Source organism: Ornithorhynchus anatinus, chromosome 4 (assembly GCF_004115215.2).
Source record: "Ornithorhynchus anatinus isolate Pmale09 chromosome 4, mOrnAna1.pri.v4, whole genome shotgun sequence".
NCBI lineage: Eukaryota > Metazoa > Chordata > Mammalia > Monotremata > Ornithorhynchidae > Ornithorhynchus > Ornithorhynchus anatinus.
The window spans coordinates 37,127,649-37,150,155 of record NC_041731.1 but is presented as its reverse complement, the minus strand read 5'-3'; the positions used below and the strand labels follow the sequence as shown (position 1 = coordinate 37,150,155).

General features: G+C 56.3%; 2 protein-coding genes across 2 annotated transcripts in view; one reads left to right on the top strand and one right to left on the bottom strand.

The window, feature by feature from the left end:
• The first annotated feature begins 11,110 nt into the window (after positions 1 to 11,110).
• Positions 11,111 to 21,930, top strand: SLC2A6 (solute carrier family 2 member 6). The gene is made up of 10 exons (XM_029062143.2): positions 11,111 to 11,499; positions 13,239 to 13,401; positions 14,438 to 14,644; positions 17,254 to 17,353; positions 17,523 to 17,734; positions 18,955 to 19,107; positions 19,732 to 19,840; positions 19,944 to 20,132; positions 20,382 to 20,527; positions 20,915 to 21,930. The coding sequence occupies exons 1-10, from the start codon at positions 11,411 to 11,413 to the stop codon at positions 21,068 to 21,070; spliced, it is 1,524 nt and encodes a 507-aa protein (XP_028917976.1). The 5' UTR covers positions 11,111 to 11,410; the 3' UTR covers positions 21,071 to 21,930.
• Positions 13,310 to 22,507, bottom strand: part of CACFD1 (calcium channel flower domain containing 1) — a 32,440-nt gene continuing 23,242 nt past the window's right edge. Inside the window, exon 6 of the transcript XR_003758760.2 lies at positions 13,310 to 13,391. The gene's annotated coding sequence lies outside the window, so the exon portion shown is untranslated. The remainder of the gene's footprint in view (positions 13,392 to 22,507) is intronic.

Below are 22,507 nucleotides of genomic sequence, written 5' to 3'. Positions count from 1 at the left end.
GGGAAGAGTAAAGATCCCAGCTCCCCGCGACACCCCAACACACACACCCTGCCCACATCAGGAGATTCCAATATCAGATTTGAACTTGGACTCTCCATACGTGTGAAAGTGAAATGAGAGTTAAGACAAGAGAATCCCATGGATCCCAGGGCAGGTGAGAGCAAGAGCTCAGGGGAAGGGGAGGGAGAAGCTGGACTGGTCCATGCTGATAAAGCCCTGATAATGAAAGCATCAGTTCCCTCCCATAGAATTAGTCTCAGACCAATCATTAAAGGCTTGACACCCACAAGGGCCCACATCCAAACCACCCCTAATCTACTCGCTAGTAGCCAATTACAAAGGGAGTGGATAACGCATCCGCTTTCTGTTTCCTCCTCTTATACAAATGATTTCGGCACCAATAAAAGCTACATCAGCCACCTTAAGTCATGGTGGATTTGCCTGGAACAGAGGAGAGGCTGCCTCTCTCCTGCAGCCCTGGTCCTCCCCCAGAGTCAGCTGATTTGCTTTCGCAGATTCATCTGACGGCTGCCCAGAGTGACACGTCAGTCCCTGAGGGCTTGGGAGCAGTAATAATCAGTTTTCAATTCTTCAGGCTGCTTATTCAGGGTGTTTCTTAGAAATGGATTAATATTAATGTCTGTCTCCCCTCTAGACCGTAAGCTTTTTGTGGGTAGGGTGTAGTCTATCATCTCTGTTGTATTGTAATAATAATAATGATGTATTTCTTAAGTACTTAAAATGTGCTAAGCACTGGGGTAGGTACAAGGTAATCAGGTCGAACACAGTACCTGACCCATACGGGGCTCACAGTCTTAATCCCCAATTAACAGATGAGGTAACTGAAGCACAGAGAAGTGAAGTGACTTGATCGAGGTCACACAGCAGACACTTGGCAGAGCTGGGATTAGAACCCAGGTCCTCTGACTGCCAGGCCCAGGCTCTTTCCACTGGACCACACTACCAAGAGCTTAATACAGTCCTCCGGGCCCAGAAAGCGCTCAGTGAATACCGCTGATGAACGATGATGTTGACGATGATAGTGGTGATGATGATGAGGATGTTGTTTCTGGTCGTGACAGTGCACCTTCTCCCATATGCCCTTACCCTCTTATTCATGATCTGGAATTGCTTGATCTCCAGTCAATCAATGGTATTTATTGAGCACTCACCGTGTGCAGGGCCCTGTACTGAGTGCTTGGGAGTGTACAATATAATAGAGTTGGTAGGCACGTTCCCTCCCAAAAGGATCTTACAGTCTAAGGGAGGAGGCAACCATTAAAATAAATTACAGATATGTACTTAAGTGCTGTGGGGCTGAGGGTGGGGGAAATATCAAGAGAAGCAGTGTGGCCTAGTGGATGGGCCTGGGCCTGGGTGTCAGAAGGACCTGGGTTATAATCCCAGCTCCACCACTTGCCTGCTAGGACAACTCACGTCACACCTCTTGTGCCTCAGTTACTTCATCTGTAAAATGGGGATTAAAACTGTGAACCCCATGCGAGACAGGGAATATGATTACCGTGTAGCTACCCCAGTGCTTAGTACAGGTCCTGGTACATAGTAAAAGCTTAACAAATACCATAAAAAAAAGAAAAAGGGTGCATATCCAGGGGCCTCAGTGACACAGAAAGGAGAAGGATTAGGGGAAATGAGGGCTTAGTGGGGGAAGACTTCTTGGAGGAGATGTGATTTTAGTAGGATTTTGAAGGTGAGGAGAGTGGTGGTCTGTCCGTTATAAAGTGGAAGGGAGTTTCAGGCAGGAGGGAGGTTGTGAGCAAAGGAATAGATGAAATTGAGGAAGAGAAAGTATGTTGGCATTAGTGTGAAGTGTGCAGGCTAGGTTTCTAGTAGGAAATCAGTGAGGTAACATAGGAGGAAGAGAGCTGATTGAGAAGCAATGTGGTCTAGTGGGAACAGCATAGGTCTGGGAGCCAGAAGGGCCTGGGTTCTAATTCTGACTCCACCACTTGTCTGCTGTGTGATCTTGGGCAAGTCACTAAATTTCTCTGTGTCTCAGTTTACATTATCTGTAAAATAGGGATTAAGACTGAGCCCCAAGTGAGAGATGGATTGTGCCCAACCTGATCAGCTTTCTCTACCCCAGCGCTTAGTACAATGCCTGCCACATAGCAAGTGCTTGACAAATATGATGAAAAAAAGTTTTAAAAGCCAATGGCAAGGAGTTTCTGTTGGAGGCCAAGGTAGACGGACAACTATTGGAGATTCTTGAGGAGTGGGGAGACATGGACTGAATTTTTTTTTTAGAAAACCGATCCAGGCAACAGAGTGCAGTGAGGACTGAAGTGGGGAGACACGGGAGGCGGAGGGGTCGGTGAGGAGGCGGCTGCAGTAGTTCAGGTGAGATATTAGTGCTTGGATCACCGTGGGAATGGTTTGAGTGGAGAGGAAAGGGTGGATTTTAGAGATGTTGTGAAGGTAAAAGCAACATGATTTGGTGACGGAGTGAATATGTAAATTGAATGAGAGAGATGAGGCGAGGATAACACCCGGGTTACAGCCTTGTGAAACAGGAAGGATGGTGGTACTGTTTACAGTGATAAGAAAGACATAGGGAGGTCAGAGTTTAGGTGGGAAGATGAGGAGTTCTGTTTCACAAGCTTGCAAAACCTTGGGGTTTGACAAATGCCATCCTGCTTCGGGAAAGTTATCAGTGCACATCAACTGGGGAGGCTTTGGTAGTGGGAAATGATGTTAGTTCTTTGAAATGTCTGTGCAGAGGCCTCTGCCCCAGGCAACCGGATCCAGCCCCACCGGCCATCCCAGCACACTTAACAAGCGGTTGGGCCTTGTGCTCCAAGTCTAAGATGTTGCCTTCTTCCTACTCTAGCCCTGATGGCTTCTTGGCCTACCAGGGCTTGCCTTAGAGCGGGAAGGAGATGGTGGGGGGCGGGGGGGGTTGGGGGGTGGGACAGTGCAGGACCATCCCAACTGTTGTCATGGAGCCTGGAAAAGCCCCACCACACTTGACTGATCTTGTAACTTCCTAGGCTTCAGGGCAGGTTGTGTAGTGGGGACTCTGGGACTTGGCTTCTGTGTACTCCAAGATATAACTTTAAGGGGTCTCTGGAGTATTGCTTTGGAGGGCTCTGGGAGGTGGCTTTGAGGGAGGCCCTAGGATGAGGCTTGGGGGGGAACCCGGGATATGGCTTTGGAGAGGGATCCAGGGGGTGGCTCTGAGGGATTCTGGGGAGTGGCTTTGGGGGGGTGGGTGTTCAGAATGGCTCTTGGCGGGCTCTGAGACAACTTTGGGAATCCCTGGGTTGTGACATCAGGGGGGTGAGGGAGGGAGGCGGCTCCAGGATGTGGCTTTGGAGGGGTTCTAGGCCCTACCAGGTAGAAGCTGTGGGTCGCGTTACATAGAGCCCAGGGCAGCTGTGAGAATGAAACCAGCCAACTTCCTTATTCTTCTGACCAAAATGGTCTTCAAACCATCCTGCCTTTGTTTTGCCCCTTACTCCTCACACCTGCCTGAGTCATATCACGAGGGCTGAGCCCCGTCGAGGTGCAGCCGATCGGTTTCAGCCTCAAAGACCCCGCCAACTAGGATCAGGCCGGGGAGACCCAGGGAAATGGGACACGGGGCCAGAGTCTCTTCTCCCCCATCCCTGCGGGCAGCAGGGGCCCCTGAGAGATACAGAGGGCCGGAAGAGGGTCAGCAGCCTGGGGCTCGGCAGCCGGGCAGCGTGGGCGGCTGGCCCGTCCCAGACCGGGCCCGAGCACCACGGCAGCGGTGGGGCTCCACGCCCATGCCGGGGACCACTCCCTCCCAAAGTGATTCAGCCTGGTAACCAGAGCCATGTGGGGGCGGAAAGGAGGGTGGGGAGGGGCAGGCGGGGGAGGGTTGCAGTTCCCGACGTTGGCTGGGCTTCCTCATTCCCTGGCTCGGTCGAAGAGGGGAGAAGGTCCTCGAGCTCCAGGGAGCAGCATTTGGTAACGGCCGCCATCTCCCAGACTCCTTGCCGAAGGGAAGTGCCGAGTGGATCTCTCAACCGTCGGGACTCAGAAGGGCCCAAAGCCCCAGCGGCTAGCCGGAGCTACTGGGCAGATGAAGGGACACCGGGCCGTAATAATAATAATAATAATGTTGGTATTTGTTAAGCGCTTACTATGTGCCGAGCACTGTTCTAAGCGCTGGGGTAGACATAGGGGAATCAGGTTGTCCCACGTGGGGCTCACAGTCTTAATCCCCATTTTACAGATGAGGGAACTGAGGCACAGAGAAGTTAAGTGACTTGCCCACAGTCACACAGCCGACAAGTGGCAGAGCTGGGATTCGAACTCATGAGCCCTGACTCCAAAGCCCGTGCTCTTTCCACAGGGATTGGGTCTACCGACGCTGTTGTGTTGTGCTTTCCCAAGCATTGAGTACAGTGCTCTGCATACAGTAATCATTCAAAAAATACCATTGATTGGGAAAAGGGTCAAGGAACTACTGAGATTCAGCCCAAAGAAGGAGAGGCTGCTGGGAAGGCACCAAGTTCTTAATACAGTGCTTTGTACACAGTGAATTCTCAATAAATACCATTGATTGATCGACTGAAGGTTCTGAGCTCTCAAATCTGGCAGATTATTAGCAAGAAGAGGCTTCCTGCAGACAGAACAAGCGAAAAATGGGCTGAAATTGCACTAGTCAGTCAATCAATCATATTTATTGAGTGTTTACTGGGTACAGAGCGCTGTACTAAGCACTTGGGAGAGTACAACAGAATTGGTAGACATATTCCCTGTCCACACTGAGCTTCACTAGGAGAGATGAAGGTTAGCCTGAGAAGGGGTTTTCAGCCTGGCAGCTTCTCTTAGACTGCTTTTTGTGCAGGGGGAGGTGGGAGCTTTGGAAGAAGGGACCTCCTTTTCCGGGGAGCCTTGGAGTCGGGAAGAAGCAGGAGAACAGCAAGAGAACGAATGCAGGAGAACACCAGTTCGGCTTTTCCCCCTGGGATAGAGCAAAGACTAGGACGGCCCTCGGCGGCCCTGGCAGTGCCCGGGCTCAACTCTGCCCAGATTGGCAGACAGACCCGCTGGGTCAGAAGGTTTTCCATTCTCAGAGGCAGAGGAGCAGAGAAAAGCCAGAGCTGGAAAGGCAGGAGAGAGGCCCAGGACAGAAGAATAGAGACAGAGGGGTGGGAAGAGAAGTCAGAAGACCCAGCCAGAGACCCACCAGAGACTCTTGAGACGGCCCCCAAGCCATGGGCAAGCCCCAGCAGCTCACACCCCACGACGTTTCCGCCTTTCTTACAGCCTCCCCCGATCAGCCCCATTTTCAGCAGTTGGGGGACACCCATAGTGCCCCCCTTGCTTCCCTTCACCCCAACCCCCACTGCAAGCTCATACCCTGCCTTCTCCTAGAAGGTCTGCCACCCAGAATCGACATCCTCTCGGAAGTTTAAGTGGGGACATTTACCTGAGGCCAGGCACCCGGCCCTGCAGCTCAGTTCTAACCTTCCGCTGCTTTGTTCCAGATCTGTTCCTAGGGAGTCGGGCAGGTAGATTGCTAGGTGTGTCTCTAGGAGGGATCTTTTCTTTCCTCAGGAAACCTCTTCTGGGCCCTAATGTCCACGGAACTGTGGGACTTGGGGCGGGGAGGCAGACAGGGTGGATGTAGAAAGGCTAACCACGCCTCCCCTCATTTGGCAGAAGACCTATCAGGCCAGGAATGCAATCTTCAGGAGTAGGAGGCCGGGCTATGGGCCAGACCTTAAGTGACCCTATCTTAGATTTTCATAACCCGCCTTCACCTTTATCCCAAGACCTCCTTGATAAATAGCATTCCAGGTCCCTCTCAACAAACCTGAGCAGTGAAAAGGGAGAGTTGGCCTCATTTCATATAAGGAAAAAGTGAGACAGAGAGGTGAGATGGCCTGCCTAAAGTCACACAGCACCTGAGCCAGAACTTCCTGGCCACTGCAGTCACCACTTACTGGGCAGCGCTACCCCTTTCCTTCCTCCTCCCCCTCACACGCTCCTCATAGTCAGGGAATGTGTCACTCTGTTATTCCGAACTTCCAAGTGCACCACACCAATTGGGCACTCAATAAGTGTTTCCAAAACTACTACATGTGTGCAATTCCATGAAAGGATACACTGACTCAATCCCTGGGAAAAGGTTATTTTTCCTGACCCATGGGAAGGGAGTTAGTGGGCTTGCTTCTTCTTTAGTTTTTTCCAAACACTGCATAGTTAGCTTAGTTTTACTACAGAATTAAGGTTTCTGTTTAACTCTCAGGGCCAAATCACCAAATTCATGTTTTGGGCAAAGTCTGCCCTCCCAATCATTCAATCAATTGATGGTATTTATTGAGTGCTTACATTGTGCAGAGCACTGTACTGAGTGCTTGGGTTCATACAATCCAGATGGCAGGCTCGATCCCTGCCCTCAAGAAGCTTCCAGCCTAACGGGGGAGACGGACATTCAAATAAATTACCAGGGTGGAGACATTTCTGTCGGCCTGGTGATTCCAGCCCCGGGCTGACCACCTCCTCCAGAGGGAGTTTACATTTGCTTGAAGCAATGAGGCCAGGACCCTTCTCTGCCAAGAAGTCACTGAAATCTGGAGAAGTCACAACTAAGGAGTATTTTTCAATTCTGAAGCTGACAGTGGTTCAAAAAGGAAAAGAAAAAAGCAGCCAGGTAGGGAAGGAAATCAATCCATCGATCAATGGTATCTGTTGAGCGTTTACTAATAATGTTGGTATTTGTTTTGTTAAGCGCTTACTATGTGCCGAGCACCGTTCTAAGCGCTGGGGTAGACACAGGGGAATCAGGTTGTCCCACGTGGGGCTCACAGTCTTAATCCCCATTTTACAGATGAGGGAACTGAGGCACCGAGAAGTTAAGTGACTTGCCCAAAGTCACACAGCTGGCAAGTGGCAGAGCCGGGGTTTGAACCCATGACCTCTGACTCCAAAGCCCGTGCTCTTTCCAGTGAGCCACGCTGCACTGTACTAAGCACTTAAGAGAGTACAAAAAGTCCAACTAGTGGAGTCACTGTAATGCTGCATTTTGGGCAACATCAGTGGGTAAAACCTCTTTTAACCCCTAACAATAATCATAATCATAGTATTTATTAAGCGCTTACTCTGGGCCAAGCACTAGGGTAGATACAAGAAAGTTAGGTCAGACACAGTCCCTGTCCCACATGGGATTTACAGTCTAAGCAGGAAGGAGACCAGGTACTTAATCCCCATCTTACAGAGGAGGAAAATGAGACACAGAGAAGTGAGGTGACTTTCCCAAGGTCACACAGCAGGCCAGTGGCAGAGCTAGGATTCGAGCCCAGGTCCTCTCATCCCCATGCCCTTTCCACTAGGCCCTGCTGCTTCTCACCTTCATGTCTTCTTCATGGCCCCTTTCTGGCTTGCAACTTGCAAGAGGCCCTAAAAGCTCCCATAATTATATTAGATGATAAACTCCTCATTAGACTGTAAAATCCTCATTCGATTTTAAGCTTCTTGAGGACCATGCTTCTCTCTGCCACTTAGGACAGTGCCTTGCACTCAGTAGGTACTCTGTGATTTCCACTGATGGAAAAACATCAGCGTGGCTCAGTGGAAAGAGCACGGGCTTGGGAGTCAGAGGTCATAGGTTGAATTCCGGCTCTGCCACTAGTCAGCTGGGTGACTGTGGGCAAGTCACTTCACTTCTCTGTGCCTCAGTGACCTCATCTGTAAAATGGGGATGAAGACTGTGAGCCCCACGTGGGACAACCTGATTACCCTGTATCTACCCCAGCGCTTAGAACAGTGCTCTGCACATAGTAAGCGCTTAACAAATACCAACATTATTATTATTATTAGTTCTGCTATGCCCTGGGCTCTCTCTGAGGAGCTGAGGGAGCACAGACTCAGGTGCTACTTCCCTGCTATGTGACCTTGAGCAAGTCACTTCACTTCTCTGGGTCTCAGTTCCCTCATCTGCACAATGGGGGTTCAATACTCGCTCTCCCTCCTATTTAGACTGTGAGCCCTATGTGGGATCTGATTTTCTGGTACCTACCCAGCGCCTAACGCAGTGATCTGCACATAGTAAGCATTTCACAAATGCTTCATCTGCAGAGTAGGGAGGGAGGAGGAGGTCTGGAAACTCAGGCCCTTTCTTTGGTTCAGAACCAGAAGAGGGACAAGGGACGGGGCTATCCAGAGGGGCGTTGGGAGTCCCCGAGGACATGGAAGCTTGGCACTAGTGAAAGGCACCAGCCTGTGGCCAGTATATCACCACCATCACCCCTCCCTAGGCCTGGCCCAGGAGCTCACTCCCTGATGGCGCGGCCCAGGGTGGATTCCAGCACCCTGTGCCCTCTTTGCGTGACACAGTGGCTAGAGCACAGGGCTGGGAGTCAGAAGGTAAAGGGTTCTAATCCTGACTCTAACATTTGTCTGCTGTGTGGCCTTGGGCTCGTCACTTTATTTTTCTGTGCCTCAGTTACCCCACCTGCAAAATGGAGATTAAGACTGAGAGCCCCATGCGGGACAGGGAGTGTGTCCAACTTGACTGGCTGTGTCCAACAGTGCCCGGCACGTAGTGAGCACTTAAAAAATACAATTATTATTATTAGGTGACCGCTACCCCTCACCGTTCTCTGCTCCAGGATTTTCTCCTTTTGTGGAGCTGCTCTTTCATCGATCAGTCAATCAACCAACCAACCTATCTATCATATTTATCGAGTGCTTACTCTGTACTGAACACTGTACTAAGTGCTTGGGAGAGTACAATAAAACAGAGTTGGCAGACCTACTCCCTGCCCACAATGATCTTAGAGTCAACGATGATCTTTATTGAACATTTATTGAGTGCAGAGCACTGTACTAAGCGTTTGGGAGTATACAATATAACAGAGTTGGGCAGATTCGCTCCCTGCCCACTCTTGCCCAGTGGATTTACCTAGAATCTCCTAATCCAGGTTGAAATGTCTGCATTCGGGCTTGCAGCTCGGTAACACTCTCGCTGTCTCCCCTCCCTCCACATCCAGGCCCACCCCATGAGTTTGGGGGTTTTTTAGGGTGTTCGTTAAGCACTTACTATGTGCCAAGCACTGTACTAAGCACTGGGTAGATACAAGATAATCAGGTTGGAAAAGACCCCTGTCCCACGTGGGGCTCACCATCTTAATCCCCATTTTACAGATGAGGGAACCGAGACCCAGAGAAGTGAAGTGATTTGTCCAAGGTCACATGGCAGATAAGTGGCAGCTTGTCAGCTGTGTGACTGTGGGCAAGTCACTTCACTTCTCTGGGCCTCGGTTCCCTCATCTGTAAAATGGGGATTAAGACTGTGAGCCTCACGTGGGACAACCTGATTACCCCGTATCTACCAGCGCTTAGAACAGTGCTCTGCACATAGTAAGCACTTAACAAATACCAACATTATTATTATTATTATTATTAACAGCACTCTGCACATAGTAAACGCTTAACAAATACCAACAGGCCCGTGCTCAAACCACTAAGCCACCCTGTTCTCCCTGGGGAACCGAGGAGGGCTGATTTCTTTCCCCTCCGCATCAGCCTCTAGCGGATTGTGAGCGGTGCCCCTCCCACGCTAACAGCCCGGCCACCCAGGTGGCTGCCTAGGGCTATGTGGTAGAGGCCCCGGGCCCCCAGCCGGGGCAGGGCAGACTGCGAAGGGTGGCATATCCTCCTCTGGCCATCCCCAGGCCCATCTGTTTAGCCCGCTTTCCTCCAATGCCCAGTCTCCCGGGACAGAGTGCCCCTTCCTGGGAATTCTGGGGTCCTGTAGCTTGGGAGCACCTCAGACTCACCTCTTCCCCAGGACCCTAAAGAGGAATCAACCTCAGTCCTCCCCTCCAGCCAGGACCTACTGAATCCAGCCTCTGTCCCCAGTTCCTGTGTGACCCCGGGTAAGTGGTTCTCCCTCTCTGGGCTTTCTCTGCTCCAGAAAGGGGGAAGATTCATCCATGCCCCAACCTGGCGGGGGTAGTGGGGATGCCCAGAACCCGGAGGGTGAGCGGGAGCCCCCACCCCACTGCCACCCACTGCCAACTGCCCACCTCAAAGCAGATGCCGAACTGAGGACGGGCTCTGTCTCTGTCCGTTGGTCCCTCCTGGGCGTTTCTCCCTCTACAACTCAGCCCGCGCGCTTTGCTCCTCCAGTGTCAACCTTCTCACTGTACCTCCATCTTGGCTGTCCCACCGCCAACCCCGGCCCACGTCCTACCTCTGGCCTGGAACGCCCTCCCTCCTCAAATCCGCCAGATAATTACTCTCCCCCCGCCTCGAAGCCTTACTGAGGGCACATCTCCACCAAGAGGCCTTCCCAGACTAAGCCCCACTTTTCCTCATCTCCCACTCCCTTCTGCATCCCCCCGACTTTCTCCCTTTGCTCCTCTCCCCCTCCCCGCCCCACAGCCCTTGAGGATGATGATGATGATGATATTTGTTAAGTGCTTTCTATGTGCCAGGCACTGTACTAAGCACTGGGGGAGGGGATGAACAAGCAAATCGGGTTGGACACAATCCCTGTCCCACACGGGGCTCACAGTCTCAATCCCCATTTTACAGATGAGGGAATTGAGGCCCAGAGAAGTGAAGTGACTTCTCCAAGGTCACACAGAAGACAAGTGGCAGAGCTGGGATTAGAACCCATGACCTTCCGACTGCCAGCCCCGGGCTCTACCCACTACTCCACACTTTTACGTCTCCATCTGTCATTTAATTTGTTTATATTGACGCCTGCTTATTTGTACTGATGTCTGTGTGTCCGCTCCCCAGACCGTGACCTCTCTGTGGGCAGGGATTTTCGCCCTTTATCGCTGTAAGGTGCTTTCCCAAGGGGTCGGGACAGTACTCTGCAGCCAGTATGCAGTTAATAAATACGATCAGATTGAAAGAAGGATTGAATTCTGCCGAAGTGGGGCTGGGGGCGTCCCCGGGAGATGCACTGACGGGGGAGGGGGAAGGAAGGACGGTGCAGAGTCCCCAGGCCGGGGCTTTCCCCGGGGCCCGGGGGGCGGGAGCCTCTGCTCGGCCCCGCTCCCGCCCCCTGCCCAGTTCCTCATTGGGGTGGAACCGGCGGCAGGCCAGTCCTGCCCGGCATCTCCCCCACCACCCCCGGCCCTGAAGGCGGAGGGGGCGGGACCCGCAGCGGCAGCTGCTGCAGCGGGAGCAGTTTTGCAGTAGCTGCTGCAGCAGGTTTGCAGCAGAAGCAGTGTTGCTGCAGCAGCGGCAGGAGGAGGAGGAGACGGAGGAGCGTCGGGGCAGCGTTTGGGGTTGGGTCCGGGGTCGTGGCCGGGCAGGGCGTGCGGGCCCCCACGGGAGCCGGGACGGTGCTCGGCACATAGTAAGAGCTTAGCACATACCATCCTCCTGCTCCTCCTCCTCCTCCTCCTCCTGCCCCGGCCGGGGCCCGGCCCCCGGGGCCCGGCCTCGCACCATGCAGGAGCCGCTGCTGCGGGACCCCGGGCCGGACTACGACACCTTCCCCGAGGAGCCGCCCAGCCCAACCGCCGCCAGACCCGCCAAGTGAGACCCCCGGGAGGAGGAGGAGGAGGAGGAGGAGGAGGAGGAGGGGGCAGGGGCACGGCTGCCTGGCTGCGGGGATGGGGCGGGGGGACGGACCAGGGAGGGAGGATGGAGGACCAGGGATGGGGGATGGAGGACCGGGGGGGGGGGGCGGAGCGAGGGGCAGGGAGGGAGGACAGAGGACGTGGGTTGGAGGACGAAGGACCGGGGGTAGGGGGGCAAGGACCAGGAAGCGAGGATGGGGAGAGGATGGAGGACCAGACCGGGGGCGGCGGGAAGGATCGGGGATGGGCGACCAAGGACCAGGGATGGGGCGGGGGGGGGGGGGGGGACCGGGGATGGAGGACCGGGGCTAGGGGGGCAAGGACCAGGGAGCAAGGACAGAGGGCCGGGGATTTGAGGGGGGGCGGGGGACGGAGGACCAGGGAGGATGGAAGGCCAGGGAAGGGGGACCAAGGACCAGGGAGGGAGGGCCGGGGGTGGGGGAACAAAGAACGGAGTCACGAGGGTGAGGGGGCTAGGAGCAGGGAGGGTGGACGGGACAGGGAGAATGAGAGGACAGTTGCAGGACTGGGGTGGGCAAGGAGCATCGAGAAAGCTCTAGACCAGCGGGATCCTCCCTTTGCCCTTCGCAGCCCCGGCTGCTCCGTCCAAAGCCCCCGCTGTCCTGGAAGATGGGGTGCCCGAGGCCCCCAACCCAGTTTATGGCTATATTCGGCCTCCTATCTCTATTATGTTTATCCTGCCTCCCCTGCTACAGGACTGAGATTATGTCTACTGAGGGCTTAATATAGTGTTCTGCATCCGATGGGTCCTCAGAAAATACAAGTGATTAATCCCGGGGCCTCGGTCACAGTTCCCTGCCCTCCCAGATGCCCTCCCGGATGCCCATTTCCGCAGTACCAGGATCCGATCCTTTTTGGCCCGCCGCTCTCCCCCAGGCTTGGGAAAGGAGCGGCAGGGGTGGGGTAGGGCTGGTCCCTCAGAATCCCGGAGAAGACCGAGCCCCCACGGAGGTCACCTCCCCTACAGCTCTCTCTCACTCTCGCTCTCTCTCTCTGACTCTTCGCCATGCCCGGGCTAGCCTGGAAGTGACCTTGTGAGGTCATCCAACCCAAGCCTCTGCCTCCGGGTGGGCTTCCACTTCATCCAGGGCAGACAGGTCAGGTGGGGGGGGGGGTCTCTCCAACCCTTAAAAGTTCTGAGAAGGAGACTCCTCAGTCTAGCAGGCCTTGCCTTCAGAAATTTATCTCATGTGAGGAGCGCCGTGGCCCGGTAGAAAGAACACGGGCCTGGGAGTCAGAGGACCCGGGTTCTAATTCCGGCTCCATCTCGCTTCCACCGTGTGACCTTGGGCAAGTCACTTAACTTCTCTATGCCACAGTTACCACCTCTGCAAAATGGGGATACCATCCCTGTTCTCCCTCTTACTTAGACTGTGAGCCCCACGTGGCACCCGATTATCTTGTATCTATCCCAGAGCTTAATTCAGTCCTTGGCACATTTGTGGCAAAAATATCACATTTATTATTATTATTATTATTATTATTATCATGTGTCTGACCTAAATCCCTCATGCTGCTGTTTAAACTCATTTCCTCAGGCAAGGAGATCACTGTGCTCTGGGTGATGATGCTTCTCAGACTCTGGTTTGCGGCAGGAGGACGAGGAGTGGGACACGGTGAGGGGGGCGGGCGGGGAGGACGGCAGGCTCACGGCTCCGTCTCCTCGGCCTCCAGGGCTCCACAGAACAAGCGGCTCTTCCTCGCGGCCTTTGCGGCCGTGCTGGGTAACTTCAGCTTCGGCTTTGCGCTGGTGTACACGTCGCCCGTCATCCCGGCTCTGGAGAGCTCCCCGAACTCCGCGCTGCACATGACCAAGGTGGAATCGTCCTGGTTTGGGGTAAGGAGCCGGAGATCCAGGGTCAGCTCCGAAAGAATTCCCCGGCCCAGCCCGCTGGGATCTCCCCTGCTCCGCCAGACAGCAGCCCCGAGGCCCCCGTCCCGAGAGTCCTGGACTCCCCAGGCCCGACCCCTCATGACCAAACCCAGTCCCCCACAGTGGAGAGGCTTGGGAGCAGACTGGAGGGACCATGGGATCCGAGAAGGGATTTTTAGGCTCCCTCTCCCACCCTTCCCGGAGAAGCAGCGTGGCCTAGTGGAAAGACCGTGGGCCCGGGAAGTCTGAGGACCTGGGTTCTAATCCCAGCTCTGCCACTTGTCTATGTGACCTCGAGCAAGTCACTTCACTTCCCTGTGCCTCAGTGGCCTCATCTGTAAAATGGAGATTAAGGCCGTGAGCCCCGTGTGGGACAGGGACCGTGCCCACCCCGACTACCTTGTATCCATCCCAGGGCTTAGTACAGTGCCTGGCACATAGTAAGCGCTTAACAAATACCACAAGTATTATTACTATCAAACCCCCCCCACCCCCCCCGGTCAGAGTCCTGTCCTCAGGACTTTCCCCGCCCGAGTTTTCTCCCAGAATTTTCCCCCGCAGAATCTTTTTATCTGGAGTCCTCCCATCCCCCACCCATCCAACATCTTCCTTCTCCTTTTCCTCCTCCCCCTCGTAGTACAGCCTTCTCCTCTACCCCCAACCCCCTCCGGTGAGCCAGCTCTTCCCGAATGCTTATCAGGAAGTGAAAACGGTCCCGGTTCTGGAAAGACCTGAGACAGCTGAGGTTACGATTGCTCTGAAGGACCGTGGGTCATCCTCAGAACGCTCACAGCGGCCTCTTACCTCGTTACCTCGGAGGCCTCTCGGGAGCGGACCGAGCCCCGGGAGAGGCGACCCGCCTGCCCTGCGGTCTTTCCTGACTGGGCCTGGCACCTGGGTGACCGGGCTCAAGAAGGAAGGGAACTGGACCCAGGGCCCCCCCCCGCCACCTCCCAGGCAGCCGGCCGAACTGACCACGGCACCCCCTCTCCTCCCTCAGTCGGTGTTCACTCTAGGGGCGGCCGCGGGAGGCCTGAGCGCCATGCTCCTCAACGACCTGCTGGGCCGGAAGCTGAGCATCATGTTCTCGGCCTTGCCCTCGGCGGCCGGCTACGCGCTCATGGCCGGCGCCAGCCGCCTGTGGATGCTGCTGCTGGGGAGGACGCTGACGGGCTTTGCCGGGGGACTCACGGCCGCCTGCATCCCGGTAAGGACCCGTCTCTTGCCCCGGTCCCTTTTCCCCGGCGCGGATCGCAAGGCGGGGGCTTGGGCCCTCCCGTGGCGTTGCCTGAGCGTGGCGGAGCCAGAAGAAAGTGGCCGGGGGCTTTGACCGTCCTGAGGCTGAGCGGCCCGGTTGGTCACCATGATAACAGACCTATGAAGAGTGGAGCCCTGGAGCCTGGCCTCCCATTCCTCTGCTAGGGGCCTCAGTTTTCCCATCTGCAGAATGGCACTTCTCTTTTCTGTCTCCCAGGAAATGAGTCGGTCAGTCGTATTTACTGAGCACTCACTGTGTGCAGAGCACTGTACTAAGCGCTTGTAATAGTGCAGTATAACAATCTAACAGACACATTCCCTGCCCACGAGTTTACAGTCTAGAGGTATATTAGGGGAGAGCCATACCCAGAACAAGAAAGAGGCCTTGAGCTGGAAGGGACCTTGAGGGCTTCTGTTCCAGGTCCCTGATTCCCGGAGGGGAGTGACTAAATAATCTAGGACAATCGTTCCAGTCATTCGACTGTATTTGCTGAGCGCTTACTGTGTGCAGAGCACTGTCGAGGGTATCGATTGAGGGCTTACTGTGTGTAGAGCACTGTACTGAGCGCTTGGCAGAGTACGAGAAAACAGAATTAGCAGACATGTTCCCTGCCCGTAATGAGCAGACAAATAGCTCGCTCTTTCTTGGAAGCTCTCGGGGATGCTGAGGTTTCCATCTCACCATTTCCCTCACAAGTTCGGTTTAGTGTCTTCACAGAGGCCCCTCACTCCACCCCCCGCCTCCGAAAGTGAGGCAGCAAATGGGTCTGGGTTGGTGAGAGGAATGGAGGGGGAGACCATGGCTGAAGACCGATGAAGCAGTGTGGCTCAGTGGGTAGAGCATGGGCCTGGGAGTCAGGTGGACCTGGGTTCTAATCCTGACTCTGCCACTTGTCAGCTGTGTAACCTCGGGCAAATCCCTTAACTTCTCTGTGCCTCAGATACCTTACCTGGAAAATGGGGATTGAGACTGTGAGCCCTTTGTGGGACACAGACTGTGTCCAACCTGATTAATCTGTATTGACCCCAGTGCTTAGTACAGTGCCTGGCACGTAATAAGCGCTTAACAAAGACTATTAAAAAAAAAAGAAAGAGACCTAGGTTGGCTTCTTGGGCCCCTCGGGTTCACCAGAGTGCAGCTGAGACCCTTCCCCTGCCGTCCACCCTGGGCTGGCCTTTTCCCTGCCGGGAAATTTCAGCGGCTACTTCCCATTAGTTTCCTAACACCGCAACCCCGGGGTTGCTCAATGAGAGAAAGTCCACGTTGAGCAATGCGGGCCCGGAGAGGGAAGTGACCGTCACTCCCTGAGACCTTCTCCGGTCAGGTTCTGCCAGCTGACGGGGCAGGGAACCCGCAGGGTAGGGGGAGGCGGAGAGCGGGGCAAGAGAAAAGTCAGCGAAACCGTGACGGTAAGTGCGCTCTCCCTTTCCCTATCCCCACCAGGGTGTCCAAGAAATCAGATGCTTGTGGCCTCTGCTTCTCCTTCCTCCTTCTTTGGTTTCAAGGAATCTCATGTTAGAGAGGGAAGATACTGCCATTTTCCATTTAGCGAGAGGAGCAGCGAGGGAAGGGAGTGGGGAGGAGAGGGGGCTGGAAAAAGTGGGTGGGCTCAGGGCACATATGGCAGTCAGATGAGATTTTTGCCACTGGCTGACGTCTAAAGTCAATCTGCAGAGCCGCCTGAGGGACCTTTGCAGGTGGAAAGACAAAAACACAACTCGAGCCCATAATCCCCAGTCTGTCCCCGCTGTCCCCTGCCTCCCTCCAGGAGCAGAGCCTGCCCCCTTTCACCCAAAAGGTCTGGCTAGTTAACTGTGGCTATGCTGGTCATCCTCATTCCTTCATCATCATCATCATCATCATCATCATCACCACCATCTCAGCCTGTTCTGAATGCCTGTTTTGTGCAGAGCCCTTGTTTCTAGTCAGACCTCTCAGGCCAGTGGCTAGATTTTAAATGACAAAGTCATGAAAATCTGTTTTCTCCGATAATCGGGACGTCCGATTCAAAATGGGAAAGGGGTAAGGGGAGAGTGGAAACCACCGCCCAGGGAAGAAAGGTTTGGGCCAACAGAGTCCTCTCAGTACTTTTTATGGTATTTGTTAAGCGCTTTCTATGTGCCAGGTACTAAGCGTTGGGGTCCATATAGGTTAATTAGGTTGGACACGGTTGTCCCACATAGGGGCTCACAGTCGTAATGCCCATCGGACAGATGAGGTCACTGAGGCCCAGAGAAGCGAAGTGACTTGCCCAACGTCACAAAGCAGACAAGTGGCGGAGGCAGGATTAGAACCTAGGTCTTTCCCCCTTCTTATCTGAATAAGTGGCAGAAGGCTGAAGCTTGATTGCAGCTGAAACCAATATCAGAAGGCGGCCAGAAGCTGAGTCCCCATTGTCCATGAGGGGGCCCAGAGAGGCGAAGTAAGTTGCTCAAGGTCACAGAGCGGGTCCGTGGCGAGGCTGGGGGGGAGGACCCAGGTCCCCCTTCTGTCTCCAGCCAGGGGCTCTCTGAAGATTCCCAGTGGCCCTGCAGCAGCTGGAGGTTTTTGTCTTGCAGGTGTACGTCTCCGAGATCTCCCATCCCAGGGTCCGAGGGGCGTTGGGAGCCACACCCCAGATCATGGCTGTCTTCGGTTCCCTCTCCCTGTATGCCCTGGGCAAGTATGCGGGGAGTCAGTCAGTCCACCCTATTCACTGAGCGCTTGCTGTGCAAAATCCCTACACTAGAACAAATCCCCGGGATCAGGAAGGGACGGGTGGGGGGAGGAGGAGGAGACCCCTGACCAATAGGGATGATTGACCCCCGTGTTTCCCCGTCCTCCGCAGGTCTGAAGTTGCCCTGGCGCTGGCTGGCAGTGGCGGGCGAGGTGCCCGTGCTCGTCATGATCCTCCTGCTCTGCTTCATGCCCGACTCCCCACGCTTCCTGCTTTCCCAGGGCAAGGATGAAGAGGCTCTGCGGGCACTGGCCTGGCTGCGGGGCAAGGACGCAGACATCTGCCAGGAGTTCCAGCAGATCCAGGAGACCGCCCAGAGCCGGGTACCGGGGCCGGGCGGAGGGGGGGGGGGGGCGGACACCCCGAGACCTCGGGAATCCCAGTCCCCACCCATCTGCCTGAATCGGGAGTCTCCGGGAAGAACGCTCGGCAGGAATGGAAAGGAGAGGAGAGGGAAGAGATGGTTCTGGTTGTAATAATAATAACTGTGGCATTCGTTAAGCACTTAGTATGTGCCAGGCACTGTACTGAGCGCTGGCGTGGATACGAGCAAATCGGGTTGGGCACGGTCCCCGTCCCACAGGGGGCTCACAGTCCCAATCCCCATTTTACAGGTGAGGTAAGCGAGGCACAGCAGACAGGTGGCCGAGCCAGGATTAGAACCCAGGACCGTCCGACTCCCAGGCCGGTGCTCTATCCACAGGAGGCGGGAAGCTCCAGGTCAAGGGAACCCACCGAGTACTCCCTTGGTCAACTGCAGCTGCCCTGCTGTGGGCAGAGAGTCGGGGGGAGGCAGGTTCAGATGGGAGGAAATCTTATCTGCCAGGCATAATCCATTCAAAGATAACTGAGATTCATACCTTCAGCTGGACGGTCCCTTCTGAAAATAGATCCCTCTTCAGACAAGGAGAACTTTTAATAAATGATAAGCGCCTTAAGGCCGGGGGGTCACATCTATTGATGATGATGATGATGATGATATTTGTTAAGAGCTTACTCTGTGCCAGGCACTGTCCTAAGCACTGGGGAAGATACAACGTAATTGGTTGGGCACAGTCCCTGTCCCACATAGAGTTCGCAGTCTTAATCCCCATTTTCCAGAAGAGGGAACGGAGGCACAGAGAAGTGAATGACTTGCCCAAAGTCACACAGCAGACAAGTGGCAGAGCCGGAATTAGAACTCAGGTCCTTCTGACTCCTAGGCCCACGCTCCGTCCACTTTGCCACGCTGCTTCTCTTTCGATCTATCGTACTCTCCCAAGCACTCGGCACAGTGCTCAGCACACAGGGAGCGCTCGATAAATTCCCCCGTTTGATTGGTAACGGGATCCCCTCTGCTGACGAACCACCTGCCTAAGCGGGAACCCAAGGCCCAGGTAGGTTAAGTGACCCAGCCAAGATCACACAACGCGCGCAGTCAGCGCCGAGACGGAAACCGCAAGTGACTCGCTTCCAGCTGAACGCCCGGGCGGTGAGTCCTGCCCATCCAGCCCCTAAGCCTCCCTCCGGGCCGGGCCACCTGACCGCCGCTTTGGCTGTCTAGAATGGACGTATGAGCTGGGCCGAGATCAAGGATCCCTTCGTCTACAAGCCCATCTTCATCTCCGTGCTGATGCGTTTCCTGCAGCAGTTGACGGGAGTCACCCCCATCCTGGTCTACCTGCAGTCCATCTTCAAGGGCACGGCCGGATTCCTGGTGAGAGCCGCCTCCCCTGCCCTGCCCTGCTCTGCCCTCTTCTGCCCCGCTTTAAGCCTGTCTGGTGCTCACTGAGCTCCGATATCCCGGATCCTCAGGCTCCAGCCCTTCCCCGGTCATCGTCCTTAGGGGTGGAGGGTGCCTTAGGCTGCCCGAGGGCAGGAAGAGACCCACTGATAATAATAATTGTGGCATTTGTTAAGTGCTTACTATGTGCCAGGCACTGTACTAAAGGGTAGATACAAGGTCATCAAGTTGGACACAGTCCCTGTCTCACAATGGGTCTCACAGCCTTAGTCCCCATTTCACGTATGAGGCGACCGAGGCAGAGAGGAGTTAAGTGGCTCGCCCACGGTCTCCCAGCAGCCGAGTGGTGGAGCGGGATTAGAACCCGGTCCTTCTTACTCCCAGGCCCGTGCTCTATCCACTGGGCCGCTCGCTTCTCTGAAGAAGAGGGCGAGCCCCCGTGGGCGCTCGAAGACTTGTGATGGGGGTGATGGGAAGGGGAAAGCCCCTCCTGGGGGAGACCACCGGGTCCCTTTGGGGTCGGAACTGAGATCGGGGGAGCTGCCGTGGCGGGCACAGCCAAGCGCCCTTACTTCCTGTGGCCCTGTGGCCCCACAGCTCCCGGAGTACGACGCCGCCATCGTGGGGGCCGTGCGCCTCGTGTCCGTGCTCATCGCCGCCGCCACCATGGACAAGGCCGGGAGGAAGATACTCCTGTTCGTCTCGGGTACGGCGCCGGCCTCCGGGGGCGGGGGGGGCGGGTCGGCCTGCCGGCTTTGGCACCGAAGACAGACAACTGCTCTCCTCGCCCCTCTCTCTCCTCCGTTCAGCTTCGGTCATGTTTGCCGCCAACCTGGCCCTGGGGCTGTACGTCCTCCTGACGGCGCCGCGCGAGATCCACAACGGCACCGTGCCCCATCCCGGCGGGGCCCTGGGGGACCCGGGGTCCGTCGCCGCTCCGGAGTCCCCCAACTACATCACCCTGATACCCCTCATTGCCACCATGCTCTTCATCATGGGTGAGCGCCGTCTGTCTGCCCGCCCGGCGGCCCCCAACATCCCGGGGGGCCCGGGCCGGGAGCAGTAGCGGGCGGGAGGCGGCCGTCTGGGCCCGGAGCCCCGGGCCCGGGGTTTGAGGAGGACGGGGGGGGTTCTCCCGGTTGGGGCCGTCTGAGCGTGTGGAAGGGGTGCACTCTGTCGGGGAGAGTTCCCTGTGGAGCCGGGCCGTGTCCCAGCTGTCCATTTTCCTCTTCCCCTCCCCTCGCCAGGCTACGCCATGGGCTGGGGTCCCATCACGTGGCTGCTCATGTCGGAGGTCCTCCCGCTGAAGGCGCGGGGCGTGGCCTCGGGGCTCTGCGTGCTCGTCAGCTGGCTCACGGCCTTCGCCCTGACCAAGGCCTTCCTCCTGGTGGTGGTGAGTCCGTCGGCCGCTCGGGAGGGAGGGAGGGGAGGCCCGCGTGGGCGAACGGTGACGCGGAGCCAGGCCCCGTCCTCACCCCCGCGTGAGGGCTGTGGGGCTACCCGGGAGGGTGGGCTTTTGAGGCCCTCCCCCAAGCTCCTCTTCTCTTCTGCGCTCGGCATCTGTTTCCAAAGAAGCTCGGAGCCGGTGAGAGGGGCTGGATGGGAGCAGCCTCCCCAGCCCAGAACCGTACCGTGCTACCCCCACGGGTCCCAACTGCTTCCTGTGGAATCTCAGCCGCGTGCGGTCGAGCTCCCTCCCCTCCCGTCCCGCCCCGGCAGTGCCCGGCAGCAGCCGAGCCGTGCCGCCCCCCGTAAGGAGGCTGTCGCGATCGCCCCACAGGAAGACTTCGGCCTTGAGGTCCCCTTCCTGTTCTTTGCCGCCATCTGCCTGGTGAATCTGATCTTCACGGGATGCTGTGTGCCGGAGACCAAGGGCCGGACCCTGGAGCAAATCGAGCACTTCTTCCGGACCGGGCGGTGGTTGTTGGTGAAGTAGGGGCGCCCCCCCCGCCCCCGTGCCCCGTGCAGGCGGCGGGCCGGGGCTCTGACGGATTGCCTTTGACCTCTGGGCGGCGGCGGCGGCGAGGGCTCGGGCAAGTGCCGGCCACCTTCCGGCCCGGAGGGCATTCGTGACCCGAAGCCCCGCGGGACCTCGGCGTCCCGGGTGTTCCCGGCCCGGGCCCGTCTCCGACGTTCAGCCCAGGGACCGGGCTTCCCGGCACCGCACGGACATCGACTCGCTCCCCTCTCCTTCCACCTGCCCGCCCTCCGCACCTGGTTGGACCGCGGCACAAGGACGGGGCGGACGGACCCCCGCTCTCCCAGCCCGGTGAGGGGAGCGGGGCGGCCCGCAACCGAGCCCAGTCGCCCGAAGAATCGATCAGTCGTCAAGCCTCTCCAGGGCAGGGTGCGGGGGAAAGGATGAGTTCCTCAGGACAGATGCCGGCAGGGAGGTTTTGGGGGCAGCCTGGAAAGTTTCCAACATCGCGACTTGGGAGTGGGAAGAGGAGCTGACTCGAGCGGCTGTCGACCGCTCCCCCGCCCAGCCTGGACTGGCCGTCCTCTCAAGTGCCTTAACGATCCGAGCGCGTTCGCCCTGCCCGGCTGCTTGCCAGGTGGAGCCGGTCCGTCCGTCCACCCGTCAAGTTACTGACAGGCCGGAGGCAGCGGCGGGAGGTGGATCGTGCCGGCCGGGCCCCGGGTCAGCGGATTTGTCCTTTCCTATCTGCCCAGCCCCACTCCTTCCCTCCAGCTGCCCTGCCCCTGCCCCAGCTGGATCCCACGGAGAGCTGGAGCTCCGCACAGCCAAACTGATCCTTTTGCGAAAATAATTATAGTAATTGTGGTATTTATTAAGCGCTAAGTGTCGAGCACTGTACTGAGCCCTGGGGTAGATTAAAGAAAATCAGGTCCCACTTGGGCCCCGTAGTCTCAGTAGGTTTTGAATCCCCCTTTTGCAGCTGAGGGAACCGAGGCACAGAGAAGTTAAATGGCTTGCCCAAAGTCAAACGGCAGACGAGTGACGGAGCCGGGATTAGAACCTGGGTCCTCCGATTCCCGGGCCCGTGCTCTTTCCACTAGGCCACGCTGCTTCTCTAAATAAAAAGACAGGACGGGGGGCTAGAGCTGGGCCTGGTCCGGAGGATGGCGGAGAGGCAGGAGTGAGGGGCCGGAGCCAGGAAACGGTAAAACTGGGATGGAGAAGGAAAAGACCAGGATCTTCCCTGGTGGGCAAACCCCACGCAGCTGTCTCAGTGGCCACCAAGGGAGGAGAGTTTAAATGACTCAAAGGGGTCTACAAAACAGGACAGGAAACAGTTCAGCCCTACCAAGGCAAGGTCGTGTACAAATGGCCACTTGATCACAGGCCCGATAAAGACTGGCATAGGAAAAATGAGTCACAGACATGTTTCAGAGCAGTGGGGATGAAGCC